Here is a 23,413-nt window from a genome sequence, read left to right as displayed (position 1 = left end):
CCCAACGCAGCTTTGCAAGACAAAGGGGCCTAAAATAGCTTTTCAGCACTCTGCAATTGAAAAAGTACCAAAAAGTAGATGAAAAACTGCAGCCAAAATTATTTTCTTGCTTGCTAGTAGCTTAAAGGAGTCATCAGCCAAATGAAAATGAGGTTTACTCACCTGGGGCTCTCTCCAGCCCCTTGCAGCCGACTGTCCCACGCCGAACGCTCCGCTCTCCGCCGTTGCCCCGGTCTCCGGGCTCGGTATTCAGGCCGACCGCAGGGTCGGCCTCACTGAGGCTGCGCGAAGCGCCACTGTCAATCACGGCCACGTGGGCTGTGGCGAACTGCGCAGGCGCAGAACTACTGCGCCTGCACAGTTTGCCGCTGCCCATGTGGCCGTGATTGACAGCGGCGCGTCGTGCAGCCGCAGTAAGGCCGACCCCGCGGTCGGCCTGAATACCGAGCCCGGAGACCGGGGCAAAGTTGGGGAGCGGAGCGGTCGGCGTGAGACAGTCGGCTGCAAGGGGCTGGTGAGAGCCCCAGGTGAGTAAACCTCATTTACATTCATTTGGCTGATAACTCCTATAAAGGCATTTTATGGATAAGATGTGAAACATCACATAGGAGAAAACTTGGGAGAAAAAGTGAAATGGATTGGGCCAATTGGGGCATATTTGACAAACTATTGTAAAATTGCTGTACACCGGCAACGCATGGCAATTTTATCGAACCCTATGCCAGTTACGTAACACGCATTGTGCAAATAGTTTCACAGCTGTCAAAATCTACGGATGGAATGAATAGACATGTGCTAGCTAGTTAGCCCAGTAGGCCTATGTTTACAAATGGTAGTGGTCAGGAAATGGCCTTTCTTCTCTTCACTGTCCAAATGTATCTGACAACCTAATATCCTTTTATAATCATATATGGTAGTAATTAGAGGTTTTGTGTACATCAGCTTGAGGCTTAGGCTTTGTGAGCATGGGCACTGGCACCGCACCAGTTTCCCTTCTACTCTGAGATGCACTAAGCTCAGCTTGAGCGAGAAAAGAAACACGGACTGCCCACATTTAGCTACAACTACAACCTTATTGAAAGGACCTTAGCCAGGCATAAAGCTATTGTGCAACTTTCAACATTGTAGTAGGAAGCAGCTTAAAGCGGTATCGTCACCATAAAAATCAAATTTCAACAGCAACTGGTCTAAGTGTATTAAGTGATAAAGATGCTAATCCTGCATTCAAAACTTTCAAAACTTTTTCTGCTATTATGATTTGGAGTTATCACATACTTAAGGAGCACTGGCCCTTTAGTATTTGGTGCCAAAGAATTGCATGCTGGGGGTTCTTTTTATCTATAATGTATTCCTCCTCTTTCCTTTATTTCCCTGCCAGCTGCTTATCTGAAACCTAATCCCCTACTCACTTGTGTTTACAAGCAAGGCTGAGGCGACTCAGCGATTGGAGGAGACAAGAAAAAAAGTAAATGGCAGAAATGACATCATGAGTTAGCCTTAACTGTGGGCAAAAGACATGGCCCCCACCACTAACAGAATTCTCGCCATTAACTTTATAACATTCACTGAAATCAAAACGTGGACAGTATAATACATGTGTTATGTAAGTAGATCAAGTATTTATCTACTTATATATGTGTTTTTTTCCCTGGCAAAGTATAGCCGATCCTACTGCTTTAATAGGGCTAATTCCTTTCCAATTGCTCCCCACTGCACCAGAAAAACAGTACACAAGAAATATACCTTGTAAAGGTGCTCACTATTCATACAATCTTGATTGCACAATCTTACCAAATGTAAGATGAGTTAATATACTTTACATAGATACTTTAGGCAGTCCCTCATATTACATAGAAGTGGTAAGACTGTACAATCAAGATTGTATCATTAGTGGCCCCATTAAGAGTGATGCTCCATAGGCTTCTGTCAATTCATGTTACAGAATAGGGGATTTATTTACTAGCTTCTTCATAAGTATCTGATCTCTGAGGAATTGTGCCCAAACATCAAAGGAATTATAAACCCCACACCACCATACTAATCATGTCACATTTCCCTATTACATAGAATAATGGTTCATCTACAACAGTGCTACACACTCATTATGGATTTAGTGGACGTAACAAATAAATAAATTATTGCAGGTAACTCTTGGCACTGAAAAATCAAAGAGCTATAAAAGCAGGGCAGTGACTTTAATCATAGGAGCCTACTCAAATCTGAATTCACTCTTCTCTAGATGTACCTTTAAATTCTTTTTACATGGACAAGTCAGTTATGGATTATGGTCTTGATATAAAATGGAACATACACCACAGTCATCCTGTTTTAACCTTTCAAAGTGTGCCTGAGCTCACAACATGAGACTCTAAGCAGGCTTAAGTTGGCCATACATGGGGTCAATTTTTTAACAGAATTCAACACATTAATCTTTAGACTGCCAGCAATCTTCTTTTCATTTTCAATCGAGCTGTGCTGCATGCAGTATTGAGTGCAACACCCCAACCCGGGAATAATTTATACTGTTGTTCTTGGCATTCTCTACCCCGTGGTTACCAACCCGAACAGCTGCAATCAGCACCATCTCAGCACTGGACAGCAGGACAGGGTGCATTTCATTCAGCTCCGATACTTCATTATTCCAAGCTGGAAGGAGTAAGTATCAGAGCTAAATGGAGTGCTCCCAGCTCTTCTGTCCGGTGCTGAAATGGTGCTGAATATAAGTTCTTAACAAAGTTGTCCCGAATTCGAACAACAACACTAATCATTAATAGTTTTCAAGTGAAAAAATACCAAAAAGTACTATCAAAATTATTCCGAGCATATTCTTGCTTTATGGTGGGTCAGAAAGTTTTTTTTTAGATGAGAAATTTCTAGGAAAAACTAGGAGAGGCTGCTACTGATATGGCTAGCTTTCTTTTCCCTTCCCTGGTTTCAGTTTTTAAACATAACCCATAAGGTGCCCATCAACGATACAAACTTGGTTGTAGGGTAAATTGAGTAAATACACTTTGAACTGATGCTTTAGGTAGTTCCTGATATTACATAGATGTGGTGAGGTTGTACAATCAAGATTGTATCGTTAATGGGCACCTTTATTTAGCATGAGTGGGTCTTCTTGAAGCGCTTTGAGTCCGACAGGAGAAAGGCGCTATACAAATACTGCAATTATTATTATTATTATTCTTGCCAGAAAAGGACCAAGATGAAATGAGGTCCTAGACAAGATAGCAGTTTTCGTCCCCTGCTTATGTTCACCTGGATTTTCTTTTATAAGATTTGGTGAGGGCTAACATCCACCAGGCCCCTACACTATCTCCAGGCCCTAGGCAACTGCCTAGGTTTGCCTTATGGATGATCCAGCTCTGCTCCTTTCTACATAAGAGTATTGGAGGCATTCATCAGAGCTCCTAGCCTCATTCCCATTCTCCTTCCTGCGGAGAGGGGAAATGACGGGGGACACTGCTAGGGCTCATTGAGCATTCCTATGTATAAAATCAACATCAGGGAATGGTATCTGAAGCTGAACGGCTGACTGGATGGTATTCTTACATTTATTTGGAATTTTTTATTGAGACTTCAGGTCCACTTTGAATTATAGCTATAACCATCTATATAATACTTGTTAAACATATTGGTCCCCCAGTGCAAACATGATTAATCAAACAGACATCTGAAAAACCGTCCATTTTCCTTGAAATGTCAACTCTGCCAACTAAACTCTAGGTACTAGGGTAGAAAAAGAGGAGTTCTCCTCCGACAGGGTTACACACCAATAACACCATGGCAAATGTTCCAACCAGGGCTGTGGAGTCAGAGTCAGAGCAATTTTTGGGTACCTGGAGACGGAGTCGATAGTTTCATAAACTGAGGAGTCGTAGTCAGATGATTTGTGTACCAACTACACAGCCCTGGTGAGTATTGGACTAAGGAGTCAAAGCAATTTTGGGTATCTGGAGTTGGTGGTTTCATAAACTGAGGAGTCGGGTGATTTTTGTACCAACTTCACAGCCCTGGTTCCAACCATTCCCTACTTTGCGGAATATATATTTTTGGCTGTGTGTGTCATCACCAAGGAGATTTCAGTTCATTATCTGGACAGCAATTTTCATGGGAGTGTAACTTGCTGGAAAATCCTTCCTAACAGTGATGCAGATAGCAATAAGAAATCCCAGAACTAATTCTTCCCTACTCTATTCTGCACTGACAAATAAATAAAATGGAGTAGAGTTTCCTTTGAAGTGTTTTCCGCAGTGCTGGAGTGAACGGCAGCTAAATACAATTTCACAGAAACCCGGGGAACAACAAGAGTGACTTATCTAACACCTTCACTAGCTATCGGTTTAGAGATATCCTTCCTATATGGAGCTCTGCTGCTGAGCAGTAAAAAGTAATATGAGTAACAAACAATCCAACCTACTGTAACACATGTCTAGTGCATAAGGTATGTGGGCAGCAAAAGCTTCGGTTACCAACAGCAGGTAACCTCTCTACCCGGTGAACACACAATCTGTGCAGTTCAATGGAAGAATTGATGCGCTCACGTAGTGAAAACCTACTGCCCCTATTAAAGATCCCACTGCTTCTCGTATAAACATATATATAAATCCATATGTACAGATGTAACTAAACACACACGCTAAGGGATGTCATGCATAAAAGCGTACAAGTGTCACGGTGGCCACTCAGTGCTCTACAGACACCAGCACACTTAAATGTATAAGTCCCTCAGAGCCTGTCCCCATTATCTCTCCGTAGCCTCTCTCTAGCCATGTTCCCGTTGCTTTACTGGTATGATTTGATTTTGCTTTGTGTCTAGGAGTATAATTTCATGCAGTTTTTGTTTCTAGCTTGTGCTCCTGCTAAACCAACCACATCTACAGTTTGTTTCTCAGCTACAACTCTTAACCGTTCAAGCTGCAGCTAAGAGTTAGGTTGGATGACGTGACTATCACAGGAATCACATCTTTTCTTGGAGGATGGAGGAGGGATCCAGATGTGGAGCTGAGAGAAGAACCAGTGACAAAGAGCAATAAGAACAGCAGCAGGAACCGGACAGAAGGATAGGAGAGTTAGGAATGTCAAGTTTGTTGAGAGTTGCAATTCAGGCCAATGCTGAGCCAATGCTCAAAAGTGTCTGTGCCCACCCTGGGGTAATATACGCAGTTTTGTCACGTAAGAAGTGACAAGAGTCCTGAACCTCTTCACAGGTGACGGTGACAAGATGAGGTGTCCTCCTAGGTCTTCTTCACTGATCTGCAATCTCTTCCACCTATATTGACACTTCATATTCCCTTGTGTCCTGCAATATTTACAAACATGGGCATTAGCATAATAGGGAAATAGGTCCTGATGCACAAATAAAATATGTCCTCATGAGTTTTCTCTTATCTTTTTCTCACTGTGTTACTATTGTGCTAAACTTTTCTCATGAGCTACATTCCCTTATTGTTCTCTCAACTTTAATACCTTTTTAGTACTTAGCACATAAAAAAAATGCTATAAATATGGTGAAAAATGTGCTATCGATCTTTGGTTATTTATGGACAGCTTAATTTAAGTGACTTATTTGCTTACTCTTTTCTGAACATGTATTATGTGGTATTATATAGGAACAGGAACGTACACGTGTTGCTCAAAGAGATCGGGACTCGACAGTTCGGGGTCTGAATGAAGCACAGATGCCACACTTTGCTATAGCAGAACAACTTGTGCTGTTTTTTTATTGAAGGGATGAGGAATGATGTAATAGCCCACAACAAAGCGGTTTTCAGTGCTAAGGGGAAGGAAGGGTTGCTGCCGTTTAAAGGTCCCCGAGTGCCTCTAAAGACAGATGCCATCCATACTGTGCATGCACTAGTCCGGACTTGTCCTTTGCAGTACGGATCAGCTCATCTTTGAAATTATTCAGAGACTCCATTACTTCTAATGCAGTGGCAAAGATGTATTTAACCTAGCAGGTTAATAACTTCAACAGGAAACAGTGCTGGGACAACGGGATCGGGGATGGTATTTAGAGCCTTCCTTCTAGCTAACTGTCTAACCTGAAGTGAGTTTGCTTGCTTCAAGTTCACTTTATTACCATGAAACGAATAAGTGCCTTTTTCCCCACAGAATTCCGAAGAGCTTGTGTATGGTTGTGCATGCTTTCACAATGTTTATGTGCATCACCATTGATGATCACTCTGCTTGACCGTGTGCACCAGCACTTTTTGTTAAAGAATGGACTATCTGACCATCAAGAGCACTGCCTGGCAATCAAGTTTCTGAACTGAAATACATGCACAGCTTTCCTTACACATCTAGCTAGAAAGCGCTTCCATTCACTAACACTAGATGGCACTTGCACCATTTAATGTTACCACTGAAAGTAATAAGGCATTTTTCTCACAGTATCATGAGGAGCTTGTGTATGGTTGTTTAGGATTACAGAATGTTTATGTACACCACCATCGACTCCTCCGCTTCCAGGACAGATAAAATTGGCACACAGCGCTGGGAGAATAGAAATGGCGCCGCATTGACTTAAATTATATAATGCTATTTACCGTTATAAGTGTTAAAAAATGGCACATGCAGTGTGCCTTACACTTATAACGCTGAATAGCGTTATATAATCAAAGTCAATGCGGGGGGCTAGTGTTAGGCAGCGGGGGTCGGGGGAGAGAGGCAGCGGGACACTGGAGGAGGGAGTAAGATTAGGTGGAGGGAGGATGTGTGCATATGCATACATTACCTTGTCCCGGCCGGCAATCGCTCCTTCACTTCTTCGGTTAGTTTGTTGTAGTCCTGCTACCAGCCAATCACCATGCGGCTTCAGTCCCCGCATGGTGATTGGCTGGCTGCAGGATTACAACAAACGAACTGAAGAAGTGAAGGAGCGATCGCGGCTGGTGTTGTGTCTGATTGCGCTGCCTGTGGATTTGTGCTGCCCCGCATGCGCAGTAGGAGACTGTGCGGCCACATTTCCTATAGAATGATGCTGCTGGAGGTAAAATACTAAATATCTCCGCTCCCACACCTCTTACACTCCCCAAATTTTCAGGGTAGAGAGGGGACCTCTATACCAAATCGGGGGCTGCAATTTGGCATAAAGGTTGTTCGGGGGGTCCCCTCCCTACCCTCAAAATTTGGGGAGTGTAAGAGGTGTGGGAGCGGAGATATTTCGTATTTTATCTCCAGCAGCATCATTAACTTCACACTGAGCATGCGTGCTACTCAGTGTGGAAGGGAGCTTCCGGGCAGCGCAATCAGACATTACACCGGTGTAATGTCTGATCGCGCTGCCCGGAAGCTCCCCTCCACACTGAGTAGCACACATGCGCAGTGTGAAGTTAATTATGCTGCTGATGGTAACTTAATAAATATCTCCACTTCCACACATCCTACACTCCTCAAATTTTCAGGGAAGGGAGAGGATCCCCTGAACTACCTATATGCCAAATTGCAGCCCCTGAGCCCCGCTGGATCAGGAGATAGATTAGAGAAACCTATCTCAGGAACCAGTGGGGTTCGGGGGCTGCAATTTGGTATAGAGGTAGTTCGGGGGATCCCCTCCCTACCCTGAAAATTTGAGGAGTGTAGGATGTGTGGAAGTGGAGATATTTATTATGTTACCATCAGCAGCATTATGAAATAGGAAATGTGACCGCACAGTCTCCTACTGCGCATGCGGGGCAGCGCAAATCCACAGGCAGCGCAATCAGACACAACACCGGGACAAGGTAATGTATGCATATGCACACATCCTCCCTCCACCTAACCCTACTCCTGTGTCCCACTGCCTCTCTCCCCCGCCTCCCCTCCCTGACCCCCGCTGCCTAACACTAGCCCCTTGCATTTTTTCATAGTGCACCGTTCCGCCAATAAATGTAACATAAAACGCTATTTACCGTTTTCATGTATTTAACAACGTATTTACATTAATACGGTAAATAGCGGTTTATGATACATTTATCGGCGGAAACGTGCGCCATTTTACCCCATGCGCCATTTTTAACAGTAGGCCTCTGCTTCACCATATGCACCGTCAAAATTTGTGGAGTGATGTGAATGGAGACTGACCATCAAAAGCAATGCCTGGCAAGCAAGTTTCTGAACTGAATACATGCATATTCTTTCCACAGAAGCATTTGGTTAAAATTGAGTCTGAAAACTATTTCACAGAGGTGTTTGGGGAGCAGTAAGGTTATGGCTTCATAAGCACATCAACTCAGCTTCCAAACAGTAGGTACATCTTTGTACCTATAGCATGCAGTTATGCAAGTGGCTGACAGCATTTGTGAGCTGTTAGCAGACATTTGTCAACTACTGCTTTGGTGTTTAGGCAGGCCCGGATTTACTTTACAGGAGCCTATAGGCACAGATGTCCTGGAACCCTAAACTTCGCTCTCCATGAACCTACAAACACCTGCTGAACTGCACCGCAAGTGTGCTGGCTGGCCTAGCTGTCACTCCTCCTTTAGCTCCCTTGCCCGTCATAGATCGCTATAGGTGCCACTTAGTATTAGGTAGCCAGAGCTATTCTCACTATTAAGTAGCTAGAGGTGGCCTCGACTGAAGAAAGATCTGGTCAGTGGAATACTGAGACCTGGTTGAGTAACCTCTCATTTACACTTTGCTCTGGACTCTGTATAGGGAAGGGAGAGGCATTGGGGAAGGGAGTGAGCCACCTTTCCATCATCAGGCGCCTGTCTGCTCGTGCCTACAGTGCCTTATGGTAAATTCGGCCCTGCTGTTTAGGTGATGGTACAGTATACTTTCCTTTCATACGAACGCCCCTTAGCCAGGGGCGGATTACCCACAAAGCAAGCAAGGCAATTGCTTGGTTTTGTGGTGACATCTGGTGGCCAATATATAAATAAATGCTTTGATGCTTTAATAAGAAAAGGATACTTAAAATTAAAATCCATGTAATGATTAGATAGTGTTCTACAAAAGCTTGCAGAAAGTGACAGAAGACAATACAGGCACACATGTTTTCCTATAGCTGTGTTGACACTTGAGCCTTGTACATACTAAACTCTAACACCAATCTAGTGTGTGCACAGCTGACCCGTTGCCTCTCTTAAGAATCCAGATCAACTTGGCCGGATGCATTGTTACCCTCCTTACTCTGCCCATTGGAAGCTGATCCATCATTGGCTGCGCCGCTGTCCCTCCTCCCCTCTCCATAGCAACAGAACGCAGGCATAGTTTGTGTATTCTGCTTTCCCACTTCATATATTTTTAGCTATACTCACTTGTGCTTGTAGGAAAGGGGTTCATTCCACCCAAAAATAATTTCTTACCCTGGGCATAAATGCATTAGCACAGCCCAAATTACAAAGTATAAGGAAACATAATAAAGTTTTTTTAGAGTTGTTTCAGAAAAAAGTGGTGGTGTAATTGAAAAGAACCTGAAGTAAGAGGGATATATGAATAGTGGCGTAGCAATTGGGGGTGCAGAGGTCTCGACCACACCGGGGGCCCTTGCGTCAGAGCGGCCCTGTAGGGCCCTCCCTTAACCTCAATATTAGGGCCTAGCTATTTCCATTACACGCAGATCAGATGCAGAATTGATGCAGAAAAACGGACTCCAATGTCTATGGGAAAATCTGCATCAGAAAAATTGCGTTTAGTGGAAACAGGCCCATGGGCATTCATTGGAGTTTTTCTGCATCCATTCTGCATCCAAACTGCGTGTAATGGAAACAGGCCCTTAGCTCTTTATTGGTCCTGTGCTGGTAATAATCACTTGTATAGATGCCATGAATAGTAGTGATCATTAACATACTGTTCTCCATCCCCTTCTTGCACCTTTGACACTGTGTTGTCCTTACAGATTTTGGTGTGCAATATCAATTGTTATGTATAGAGTGCTTCAGGGGGGGGGGGGGGCAGTGTAAAACTCGCACTAGGGCCCAGAGGTCTGTAGTTACGCCACTGGATGTGAAGGCTGCCAATAATTATTTCCTTTTAAACAATACAAGTAGCTGGCAGTCCTGCTTATCTTCTGCCCCTAATACCCTGGACGGCTGGACGGCTTTCCTGGGCCGCTTGCGGAAGATCTAGGAGGCAGTGGAGGATGATGAGAGAGTGATCAACCAGGTGGGGGCCCCAGGTATATATCATTTTTTTCTACTGCCCCATCTCAGTTTTCCTTTAAGTGTCCCTCTCTTATCTCAAAAACTTAGGAGGTACATTATCTACATGCTTGTTCCAGGTGTGTGATTCAAACACTACTGCAGCCAAAGAGATCAGCAGGACACCAGTCAACCGGTATTGTTGAAAAGGAAATAAATATGGCAGCCTACATACACCTCTTGCTTCAAGTTCCCTTTAAACTTCACCAAGTCTCCCAACACTGGTAGTTAATTCCCCCCTTGTATACGGTGTGAGAAGGACAAATGATCTTGGTTTAGGAATTGTTACTCACTCCTGTCTCAAACGTTGGATTGTCAAATGCAGCCTCCACTGTGACTTGATCGTACTGGGGAGAGGAAGACAGCGGCAGGCGGAGCAGAGCTTTTCCTTGAAGCCTATGCAGAAAGAAGGGGAGATAATAGTATAAAGAGAATCCAGCTGTATCTGGCTTATTGCAGAAGCCTGCGCTCTGTGCCTGCGCTTACTTACTTGGAGAAATACAGGTAGATGGCTGCGATGACAAGAGCCACCATGATAACAGGAACAAAGACGGCCAGCAGGATATGTGTGCCTTCTATAGGGATGCCAGTAGCTGCTGCTTTCTCCACAGCTGGATAAAAAGAGCACAGCAAGACTCAGTGTATTCACTTAACCTGTATCCGGCACACACAATGGCCTCTCCCAGCCTGCTGTTCTCATACAATTCACAACCAAGCACAATCACAATTGACTTTTATTTAGAATTGATGCAATTAATTCTACTTTATATCTGTTCTCCGTGTATAGTAAAAAAAATAAAAAATAGGTGTCTAACCTCCACCCCTTTCTCTTGTCTGAGTCTGACATACTTGTGAAATGAAACAAAATCAATATTTAGTACAATCTGAAAGCTTTCATTCCCCCTTGCATATTTTTCATTCTTAGTACAGGTGAATAAGGGGCTCGGCTGTTATTAAAAAACAATTTCCATATTTGATACAGCCGCTTCAAAGAAATTCCCTTTGGAAAAGTCAATCACATGGCCTAGACTAGAGAAATGCATGGATCTAGTAGCAGAGTGGCTGTTCCCAGCTATTCAGCAGCTATTACTGTCTAGCTCCTCCCTCTGCTGCTCAGGGCCGTTTTTCAGCACTCCACGCTACTGCCTACAGTGCAATTTGCTCACAGGGACACTACTTCACTTGTCTTCAGTGCTGATGGTCAATGAAACCATCAACAGCAGTGACAGCTCCCTGCTTCCCCTGTCACGCTGCTTGGCAACAACGTTGGCCATGCGATTTTCAGAAATGCACCTGCATTGCTCAGCTCTACGGTGCTGACCCCATTCATAATATATTGAATGGGATAGCACTGCATTTAACGCACAAACATATACAGCAGAGCACAGTTGGAACGCGCTGCTGCATAGCGCATTGGTGTGCCTAACAGACAGTGCAGTCAATGCCTCAGAAATCAGCTCCGCAATGCATAAGTGTGCATAGGCCCTCATAATGTTGTTTGGCCTTGTGGTTAGTGACTTAGGCACAGAGGCGTAACAATAACCCTTGTGACTTCCAGGAAAGGGGGGGGGGTGCTAACGGGCCCTGTCTATGGCAAGGTATACTTTAACTTTATTCAGGGGAACGACATATCCTCACTCTTCTCTTCACTGTACCCACTGTATAGTCTACCTCCCTGCAGCCCCCATCTCTGCATGTCATGTGACAGGCAGAGACGGGAGCCAAAGGGAGATAGACTGGGGCCTGGATTAAAGGCTCAGTAATGCAATGTACTGCCATCTGTAGGGGGGCAGGGGAGCTTGCAGGAGGGCATGGCTGTTCAGAGTTTCTCTCGGGGCCTGAGATGTTGAAGTTATGCCCCTGCTTAGGCATCAAACAGTACTTTAGGGAGTGGTCCTGCATACAATTAGGAAGTTAATGTGTGTTGTGTTATATCCATTCAGAGGAGCAGATAATTTTACCCTCTGACACTCCCCCACCCCCCACACATACACTGAATAATCAGCACACAGAGGCACCAACTGGTTACTTAGGGTGTTAAAATTCTTTGTGCATTATGAATTACCTAACACTGATCATTTATGATCCAAGACAGTAGGGATCATGGAGAAGATAGAAGACAAAACAGGCTGGCCTATTATCAAGATGCAGTGTGGTATTATACACCACAACAACTGAATAGAGAGGAAAAGAACAGCCTAACATATGCACACTCCAATTGCCTCAGCCAAGTACAGGCTAAAGGTGCCATTACATTTAGCGATGTATAGGAAGAACGACCACAACACAGATCTCCCTCTAATCAAATGTGATCAGAGGGATTTGTTGCCTGCCCATACACCGCATACATCTCAGCATGAAATCTATTAGGAATTGCCTTAGTTCCACCAACTTGGTTACACCTAAATGTCCCCCTCGTGCTCATGCTTTGAGAATTCTCATCTGTTCCGCTAGTGTGACTCCTGGCATCCTCCACTATCACCCCCGAAAGCAGTGCCATGTTGCCGTGGCACGTGTAAGACATCACAGACACACACCTGGCGCCATGTGGTACAGGCATGTGCGGTAACAGGCTTGTCAGCTGAGGACGCCGGTAGACGCACCAGCCACACAGGTGAGAATTTACAGAGCTCGGGCAGCGTGGGGATATTTTACACTTGAGGGAAATTTTGCACTTGATTAAAAGGAATCCGAGCACCTCTCATGGGTATGCCTTTCAGACTTCGACCAGTACTGCAATGTACTTAACCACTTAAGCCCTCGTCGTTTTCACTTTATGCATCCGAGCAATGTTCATCTCCCATTCATTAACCTATAACTTTATCACTACTTATCACAATGAACTGATCTATGTCTTGTTTTTTCCACCACCAATTAGGCGTTCTTTGGGTGGTACATGTTGCTAAGAGCTACCTTACTGTAAATGCATTTTAACAGTAAGAATTAGAAAAAAACTGAAACAATTCATTATTTCTCAGTTTTCGGCCATTATAGTTTTAAAATAATACATGCCTCCATAATTAAAACCCATGTATTGTATTTGCCCATTTGTCCCGGTTATTTCACTGTTTAAATTATTTCCCTATCACTGTGTATGGCAACAATATTTTATTTGGAAATAAAAGAGCATTTTTTTTTCTGTTTTGCATCCTTCACTATTTACAAGCTTATAAAAAAAATATAATTTTAAATATCTTTACATAGATATTTAAAAAGTTTAGACCCTTAGGTAAATATTTATGTGTTTTTTTTATTGTAATGTTTTTTTTTTTTAATATTATTAAATATTTTATGTGGTTATTTTTGGGAGGGTGGGATGTAAATATTATTTGTTTTTGGTAAATATATGTGCATTTTTTTTACATTTAGATGTAGTTTTACTTTTTGGCCACAAGATGGCAACCTTGAGTTTGTTTACATGACGTCACTTTAAGTGTACAATGTACGCTTAGAGGGACATAGGAGGCAGAAAAAGCAAAGCTTCCGAGAGAAGCTGTCGCTTTTTTTGCGGGGGAGAGGAATCAGTGATCGGGCACCATGGCACGATTCATTGATTCCTGGGCACGCACGTGATCAGCCGCGGGAGCGCACGGGAGTGCACATGGCCTCTTTGATGTAGTTCTACGTCAAGGAGGACAAAGTGGTTAAAGATGCATACCATTCTGTACCTTGTGCTCTCCTCTTTCATTTGATGCCTGAATCGCTGTTCTACACCAAATAGTTTTCGTTCGATTTCAATTTAAAAATCGCGGCTGCCATCTTGGCTATGTTATAACTTCCGGGTCATCCCCGTCTTCTCTGTTAGAGAAGTGCATCACTGAATGAAGCAGGAAGAGGAAGTGGCATGCATGGCCATTGCAAGAGGCTCCTCCAGAGGGGTCATAGCACGACTTTGTTGAAAGTCGTCTGGCTTAAAGGCATACCCATGAGAGGTGCTCGGAGGCCCTTTAAATGATCAAATTTGATGGTCAATCGGGACGCCGAATCTCTTGATGTATGGGCACCTTAACACGTTTTACTTTCTATAACTGTCATTTGCGATTGTTTCATTTGACTGTCTGTCCGGCATTTCCCATACCGACGTGCACATTTCAATAGTTATCAAAGGTAAAAATTCAATGTGGATAATTGCAGAGAATAAAGGCACCTGTACAGACATGCTCATGAGTGATTGCTTCACGCAGTAAAAAGGTGATGTATAAATTAGCAGGACAATAACGGCACAGACAGCAGAAAGTGTATGTGATGATGGGAAAGCTACAAGTGTTAAAGGAAAACTTTTACAAAAGAAAGCCTGCCTGGATGTGCAGATGTTCCCTGTTCAGATATAGTAACACATTCTGCTGAGTCTGGTGAACTGTGCGCGGCTGGCCACATGTAATAATTATCTGCTGGGAAATCTGCTTCCTGCAATCCTGGGGCAGATTTAAAGTAAAACTAAAGCCCCGTCTACACCATAAGAGGTTGTAGCGATCCGGCGGCTCGATTAGCCGCCGGATCGCCTCCTGCGCGTACCCGCCGCGTCCCCGCTCGCCGCGCGTGCGCCGCATTCGATTCCCCGCTCGTGCCCGCTCGTCCCCGCCGGCGCCGCTTATCTTTTGCTCGATTCCCTGCCATTGTCCCCTAGCGGGGAGTGAGCAGGGAATCGGCGGAAGCAAGATCCGTCCTGTCGGATCTTATCAATCGAGCCGCATCAGCGGCTCGATTGATAAGGATCATAGGAGCCTCATCTACCCGTGTAGATGAGGCTTAAAGCCAAAACTGAGCAAGGCAAATTTTAATAATAGGATGATAACTGAATACAAACTGTGTATAGACACAAAGTCATGGGCCAGATGTGCTTGGAACTGCATTACAGAAAATTAAAAGTACTGACTTTTATGTGATAACAGTGAGACTTTTCCAGGAATGAATGGAATACTTAAAAACAGAGACATATCAGCATCCCCAAATAACTAGGTTACTAGGTTAGGCTAGCAACTAGTTAGGATGTTGGGATAATACAGAAGCATATTTTTCATTTTTCTGACTGTATCATATGTGATGTCGGCTACAGCCATTCTGGCTTTGGGGAAAGCTGTGTTTGTTTGTATGGCAGAATGAAGTACTTTGAGCTTTTGCATTCAGTTCCTCTGGAAGTTGGATGCTGCTAATTGAATCTCCTGTAGTACATTTGCATTTGAGGGGGAACAATAGCAGTCAGGTCTTCACCTTGGATCGGCTGCCTCAGATGTGATTGTCTGTGTCTGTTTACAGGTAATTACATGCAAACTGCTACCTGTAACCAAAATACAATTGTTTGATGTATGGACTAGACTATAGTTTACCTGTGGAAATTGTGTTTTATGGAAGTGTTCTGAAATATCTGAAAAAGACCAAACACTAACACAGGAACGCTTTGAAGTCTTTTGACGGGTGTGCTATAATACACTTTTACATGTGGAAGTTAGATGTCTGGGAATTAAATTATGTCTGGAAATTTAATTAAAACTAGTTCCTCCCCTTCCCAATGAAGTTGCTGCCTCCAGGCATATATCCCAGTATAAAAAGCAGGGCCAGATGCCTAAAAATCATCTTCTCTTGAGGGTAGCAGATCGCCAGAGCTGATCCCGATCGAAATCGGAAAATCCGTGTCCCTCCACGGTTGGACATTTGCGTTGGTAAAAGTTCACTTTACGTTTATTTCCCTTTTTATTTTTATGCAAACTTATCTTGTGTGTATCATTGTAATTTTTACTTTGTTTTTGTAAATCTTTTGTATATATTATTTTCTGCATTGTTCCACTTTTTTCCTGGAATATTAAATCGTTATTTAATAAGTTTGACTTCTGCTGTACTAAACTAACACTCATAGCCTAGAAGAGACTGAAGTGTAACTGTGTATAAGTCCATGCCTGATTGTATGACTGAGCAACACTACCGTATAAGATTGTAATTGCATTGTGTGTATGGGGCACTTCTGCGCTCGACAGCAGAGTGGGAAGTCTCGGAGTGGCTAACAGTATCGTTCGGAACGACTGTTAGTGGTTTTGCTTCACTACAGTGTAAGATTGCAATTGTGTGTGTGTGCATGGCGTTCCCCTAAAGCGCAAAGCTGACCCAAGTACGAAAACGAGGATTGCGTGCTGAGCACTGGACAGCAGAGTGGACGTGTCTAGCAACAGCTAGTGGTGGCAGTGAGAAGTGTTTGAGCGGTCCCAGCCTTGTTTTTAGCTTGAATAAGGCTGCTCCATGCTTGATCTGGTCAAACCCTCAGTCGGGAACCGTATACACAGGCGTGCCGCGGGCCGGTTCCTGACACTATGCATCAATGGAAATCATTTTTCTTGGTGGCCCTCAGCGGCAGTGATCTGATTTTATGTTGTGTATGGACTTTGGAAGTTTAAAGGAGTACTGTAGGGGGGTAGGGGGAAAAGGAGCTGAACTTACCCGGGGCTTCTAATGGTCCCCTGCAGACGTCCTGTGCCCGCTCAGCCACTCACCGATGCTCCAGCCCTGCCTCCAGTTCACTTCTGGAATTTCCGACTTTAAAGCTGGAAAACCACTGCACATGCGCTATGCGCCCTCGCTCCCGCTAACATCACCAGGAGTGTATTGCGCAGGCCCAGTACAGTCTGCGCCTGCGCTCCTGGTGACATCAGCGGGAGGGAGGACATTGCCATGATGGCACAGTGGTTTTCTGACTTTAAAGTCAGAAATTCCAGAAGTAAACTGGAGGCGGGGCCGGAGCATCGGTGAGTGGCTGCGCGGGCACAGGATGTCTGCGGGGGACCATTGGAAGCCACAGGTACGTTAAACTCTTTTTCCCCCGACCCCCCTACAGTAGTACTTTAAGGCCTACCAGCGCAAAATACTTTTCCCATTTGAAACAAAATTTTGCCTTCTTAAAACAAAGTATTTGTGATTATTCAGGTTGGAGTGAGCATATGAGGTGTCCCACAATGCATCACTGCTAAATATGCACATCGTCACATTTAAATCCCACGTACCTTCTACGCCTTGATTGCTGTAAAATTCTTTATATGAAGCTAATAGGAGAAAAAATAAAGAAGAGACAACCAGTTAATATGCAGTTAATGTATAAAGGCCTAGTTTATGCACACAATTTTAAGCACATTTTACCACCCTTAATTAACACCAGAGTGGTAGTCTATGGGCGGACATTTAAAATTGCTGCTGCTAAATTTCGGTACAGGGTGAAGCTGAAAGATGGGTCACCCTGCACCTGTTGAAAGTCTGGGGTGGCGTTAATGCTGTTCCCCCTCAGAGTTGTCGCAACTCGGGGGACGCGTTATTCGGGCACTGGCTATTGCTGGCAGCCAAATTTGCTATTTTTTTGCTAATTTGAGCTTCTGCAATCGCCAGCACCCAAATAAGTCACTGAGTGCTGCTATAGCTGTAATTCCCATTACGGCCTATGACGGCACCCAACTTTGTGCCAAAATTAGCCGTCTCGGTCTATGGGTCCATGTACACCGGGCAGATATGAGGCATTGGGGTTGACAGCAGTTAAAAGAATACTGCGTATAGATCATGTTTAGTAGCAACTCGCCTTCAGCCACACGTGTGCATGGGCCATATCTTTTTCCTCACTGTCAGTAGAGGGGCTGTAAAAAAGCTGCTAAATGTCTAGCTTTGCAAAATCGCTATATGCAGCTTTCAAGGCAAAAACATCTGTGTGGACTCAGCCTAAGGCCTGGTACACACCTTCAATTTTTATTGGCAAATCACTGACCAATTCTACCACTTTTGTGTAGTATGAGAGCTTATCTACACAATCTGCTCATAGTAGTACATTTTTTTAACCCTCATACTACATTGACGTGGTAGAGTTGGTCAGTGAATGGCCAATCAAAATTTGATGTGTGTATGCACCCTTAAAGGGCAGGTTGACATCTACTGCGCCTGCACAAGCGTGTGGCCACGCTGCTCGCGATCACTTGGCCCGTAGCGTTCTGCGTAGGAATGCTCCCACCCACTGGAGTGCAACAAGGAGTGGCGCATTTGCGTGCTCGTGCAGAAGATGGTGACCTGGTGAGATCGGCATCTACAACGGAGGGGACCCCAGGACACTGGAGCTGCAGCAAGAGACATATCGGCTGCCAGGGGCTGGAGGAAGCCCCTGGTAAGTAGATCTGGTTTTTTTTTGTTATGCTCGGATGTGTCCTTTAAGCCTGGTGCACACCTTCGATTTTTATCGCTTACCAATTTTACCACCTTCGTGTAGTTTGAGAACTTAACTACACAATTTTCTCATAGTATTCAAAATACAAAACATAGATTTACAGTACATATCAGCAAGTAAGCTAAACATGTATGAACTGTCACAGGATAAAGGTGGACTGTAGACAGTCATCTCAGCTGGTGTGCATAGGGCTCTGGTTTCAGGTACAGATTTTGAGAACCACTGCACATGTATACTGCACACATGCCGGTATATCCTCACCACAGCAAATACCAGATACCAATTGCCGATAGCCTGGCCACCTCTTACTGGGATACCCCTGATTCCAGACCCGCTTATCCCCTTCCCCTTGCTATTGTTTGGATATTCTGAACATCCAGGAAGATATTATGATGCTGTATACAGTATATATGGAATACTTTGGTTTTAATCCCATCTTCATGAACATCTACTTACAACACCTCTGAAGAAGTAGCTGAAAAGCTGAGAAACGTGTGTTAGACTGCACATTGTATGGTTATATTGACATGATGATGGAATTGTGACTGTACTGATGTCTGTATACCTGACCTTTTATCTTTATTTATTTATGTACCTGTTTGACACGGACTAGGTCCCATATGCAATTCACATTTCCTCTTGAGTTTTCACCTACGAGATAATTTTTCATCTTCTATTTAAAATAAATTTTCAGCACTTTGCAACTGAAAAAGTACCACAAAGTAGGTGAAAAAGTACAATCAAAATAATTTTGAGTATTTTCTTACTTGCTGGTGGTTTAAAAGGCATTTTTATTGACAATTTTGAAAATATCACCTAGGAGAAAACTCAGGTGAAAAAGTGAATTGCATATTATTATTATTATTATTATTAAGCATTTATATAGTGCTGACATCTTCCGCAGCGCTGTACAGAGTATATTGTCTTGTCACATAACTGTCCCTCTGAGGGGCTCACAATCTAATCCCTAGCATAGTCCTGTCTATGTAAGTATTGTGTAGTGTATGTATCATAGGCTAGCGCCAATTTAGGGGGAAGCCAATTTACTTATCTGTATGTTTTTGGGATGTGGGAGGAAACCGGAGTACCTGGAGGAAAACCACGCAGACACAGGGAGAACATACAAACTCCTTGCAGGGGTTGAACCAGGGATCCAGCGTTGCAAGGCGGGAGAGTTAACCACTACGCCACCGTGCTGCCCTACTCTATAGTGTCTAACTGTACCTGAAGGGAAATTTAGAGAAAAAGTTATATACTTACCTCAGTATTGAGAATCCTCTGGATATTCTAGAGGCTTCTCCCCATCCCACTCGAGCTTACTGGTGCAGCACTGGGACCTTTGGAACATAGTCGACAAGGGCTGCCTTGCGCCTGCACAGTAGTATGGATGGAGCTGCACGTGGACAGACATTTTTTTAGGTGCAAGATCAGCTCCGTCAGTTCACCTGCCCCTGTTCACGAAGGGGAGTGGGACCATAAGGGAGGTGGTCCCAGCAAACAGAGTTAGTCTAAAGAAGGATCGGAGGAGCCTGGCCCTAGGCCTTCAAAGGAACCCTGAGCAGTAGAAATATATAAAATCGGTTCTTATCTGGGGCTTCCTCCAGCTCACCGTAGGCCACGAGGTCCCCCGGCATCCTCCAGGCTCCTCTCCCAGTCCAGCTGCAGACTTCACTACCAGTGATACCCGGGCTGAGTATCCTGCGCATGCGCGGTTCAGAGTTATAAAGCCGTGCATGCGCAGGACTGTCACTCCAGCTGCCGTGATGACGCGTAGCACCCTGGCGTGATGACGCGTAAGGAAGTATAAGGCCGTCACTCGGCCTGGGTGTCGCCGGTACTGAAGTCTGCAACGGGACCGGGAGAAGAGCCAGGAGGACTCCGGGGGACCTTGCGGCCCACGGTTGGCTGAAGAAAGCCCCAGGTAGGTACCGATATACCCTTTTCTTTGATCTGTCCTGATAAACGACATCATATGCCGTGACATACCATGACAGTGCTTCATGGGCTAGCCCAATGCCTCAGTAATTATGACCGAATTCCCTCCCTTATAAACCACTAAATGTAGTTAACTTTTCAGCTGTCCATCTCATACAGTTAAAGTGCCCATACACCGATTGACTTGGCGGGTGATCGACTATTTGATTCAATAATTATTATCGATTCAAATGAAAATTGGTGCCGACAAGTGCATGCCGGATAAACAATGCACCAAGATGTCGGGCTGTCGTGGTCGATCAGGTGAGCAGCGGTAACGGCAAGTGATATTGGGACAAGCGACAAATGAGACAAAACCCACAATGCTGTCCCCCCTAATGTTCAGTGTGTCCCTCTAGTGCCCAGTGCACTATACCTGTCCGTGTCTGCCGCTGGCTCTGGGCTCCGAACTCCAGCTATACATTATTTATTATTTATTTTAGGCATTCTCGGTACTGAACAACTACCGGTACCAACATTTGCGGTCACAGGAACTGTACCATTATATTAAATCAGCATGGGGGAGCCATTGATGCTGGCTATTGTTGATAATGAATCAGGCCCCCGGGGTGCAAACGTGGCAGTGTGCTTCAGCTGTACGTAAGCAGTTCTGCTTTGATAGCGGCAAAATCAGTAACATAATTTGCATTACTTTTCAGTGGCGATTGTTAAGGCGTCCTGTGAAGTGTTTGTCTTGGCGTGTTTATTTTGTATTTTTTTTTCTTATCTAATTCTGTTTTCCAATAATTTGTTGTTTTGTATTATCTGTCATGTTTGAATGTGTCCCCCAAGCTGGCAGAGGGTCCTCGAGTGAACAGCTTGCTTCAGATCTGATTAAATAAGATAGCTGCTGGGCTGAGTGACTGGCAGGAAGTACTGGGCATTAGTCATTCCTTTTGATTTTCAGACCTGTTCATTGCTAACATGCATTAACTAAATGAAATCCCACATCAAGTTTTACTCTGTGTAATAAAAGTCCCCTTGTAATATGATTTTCTTTTGCACCCCTAGGATACAGCTTATTCATAAACTGTTGACGTAAGCACAAATAGTAAAATTACATTTCCCTTTATGATGTTATCTACCAATTCCAAATGTAAACTAAATCTGTAGTCTTCAGGGAACAAAAAGATAAATACTTAGGTAGAGGGAAGCCTCTGGATAACAGGTCAGTGACAGGTATAAAAATAGCATCCCAGAGAGACTGAGTTTCTCAGAAGTAAGATGGGTAGTGGTACCCTACTGCTTGGGCAAACTGTGCAACATTTTAAGAATAACAGTCCTCAATGCAAATTTCATAGAATTTCATCATCTACAGTTGCATAATATGGTTAAAAGATTCTGAGAGTTTGGTGAAATCTCACTAGGCAAGGCCAAAAGCCAATATTGGATAGCCGTGATCTTCAGGCCCTCAGGAAGCGCTGCATTAGCACCGCTTCTGAAAGAGGGATTATAATAAAACAAAGGATAAAGTAGTAGTTATAAATACCAAAAAGTGCAAGTTGACTGAGATTTTTAATTTATTTTGGCAATGACTATTCAAGCGATTGGTAAAAGAAGCCTACCAAAGACATACTAGATACAAGTAAAGGAGCAGAGGACAATAACTGAATAGGCATACTTACCATCACCAACTATTTTTTTTAGATAATATCTGCGGTCTATAAAAGCAGTTACTGCTTTAATCATAGTGACTCCAGTTAGTCTCCTACATTATTACATTATTTGCCTTCTGTGCTGCTGTTTTCACCTAACTTTCAGGCAGCTTTTATACTTGTGCGTTGGGTTGATCCCATGGCAGAGGAGATCACTGCATGAATCTGCACTTCAGATGACCCTGCGGCAGAGTGTGGCGACAGGGTCATATGCATACGCCCACCCCCGTTCACTGACGTACTCCCTTCTGGACAGGAAATACGTCACCGGGACTCACGACGGTCCGTGCATGTGCGCCACGCTCCATCGTCTACACTTACTGCGCCGTCCTAAACTTGCATTACTGCAAACCCGTGCAGTAGGCACGGGTCATGCGGTAATGCACGGATGACTTTGCAGTGGGTATGTGGCGATTTAACTACCTCCATCGCAGCATGTCCTTTTGCATTAAGAAGACTCTATAATGAAAAAAAGTTCCCCTGGGGGGTACTCACCTTGGTAGGGGGAAGCCTCTGGATCCTATCTAGGCTTCCCCCGTCCTCCTGTGCCCCACGGTGGTCTTGCTGCAATCCATGGAACGCATAGCCGACAATTTGTCAAGCTGTGCAATATTTACCTTTTCTGGCTCCAGCAGGGTCGCAGTTGCGGTTCTCCACTTGGAAATAGGTGGAAAGCATCTCTGTCAAGTCTGCTCTACTTCGCAGGCGCAGGAGACTTGCGCCTGCGCAGTAGAGCGGACTGACAGAGATCGGCTATTTCTGCCTATCTCTGAGCGGAGAGCCGCTGCTGCGCCTGCACTGGAGCCAGGAAGGTAAATATTTACATCCCCGCCATTTGGGGGGCTATATCGCTGCCGCCTTGGGACACAGGAGGAGACAATAGGATGCGGAAGCTTCCCCACCCGAGGTGAGTATCCACCAGGGGAACTTTTTTAGTTACAGAGTATGAAAGACCCAAAAAAACACATTTTTATGAACCTGACTTGGTACCTGAAAGGAGAACATGTAAAGGGAATAAATATCAATTTTTACAGCATTAGGTCCAACTTCAGAAAATTCAGAGAAACCGTTTAGTGAATCAGGAGTTAAATATCTCATGCTTTGTTACCTTTGCAGATTGGTGGGGGACTGCTCCATTGGGAGGGGTGCCCAGGAATACACTTTACGCTGTGTTCTCCCATCAGCATATACCCCGTTCTGCAAGAAAACCTTATGGCATCGCCTGGCTGGTACACTCTTTTCTCAGGTTCCTGGTGGCCATTCTCTGGTACTCCGGGATTGGCACATGGCTCATATTTTTCAACTAAGTGCAACAAATAAAAAAGACAGCAAAATCAATAGGAATACAACTTTTTTTCACATGGCCATTAATAAAGCAAACCTGTAAAGGTCTGCATTCAGTAAAGTAGTGATAAGGCTACGTACTATACAGTCTTGCCACCCAAGCAGCAGCACAGGCTCCTGTCATGATCGAG

The 23,413-nt window shown here is 44.2% G+C and overlaps 1 protein-coding gene across 2 annotated transcripts in view; it reads right to left on the bottom strand.

The window, feature by feature from the left end:
- Nucleotides 1-526: 526 nt before the first annotated feature.
- Nucleotides 527-23,413, bottom strand: part of SEZ6 (seizure related 6 homolog) — a 759,189-nt gene continuing 736,302 nt past the window's right edge. For both annotated transcript variants that reach the window (XM_068270134.1, XM_068270135.1), the window contains exons 13-17: nt 23,047-23,241; nt 17,114-17,152; nt 10,615-10,735; nt 10,418-10,520; nt 527-5,302 (exon numbers count right to left, since the gene is read on the bottom strand). In XM_068270134.1, coding sequence (XP_068126235.1) covers nt 5,273-5,302; nt 10,418-10,520; nt 10,615-10,735; nt 17,114-17,152; nt 23,047-23,241 — 488 coding nt within the window. In that variant the 3' untranslated portion in view covers nt 527-5,272. The remainder of the gene's footprint in view (nt 5,303-10,417; nt 10,521-10,614; nt 10,736-17,113; nt 17,153-23,046; nt 23,242-23,413) is intronic.

The sequence above is a fragment of the Hyperolius riggenbachi genome, chromosome 2, assembly GCF_040937935.1.
Source record: "Hyperolius riggenbachi isolate aHypRig1 chromosome 2, aHypRig1.pri, whole genome shotgun sequence".
Taxonomy (NCBI): domain Eukaryota; kingdom Metazoa; phylum Chordata; class Amphibia; order Anura; family Hyperoliidae; genus Hyperolius; species Hyperolius riggenbachi.
Note: the sequence above shows the minus strand (reverse complement) of the source record. Positions and strands in the feature narration are given on the sequence as shown.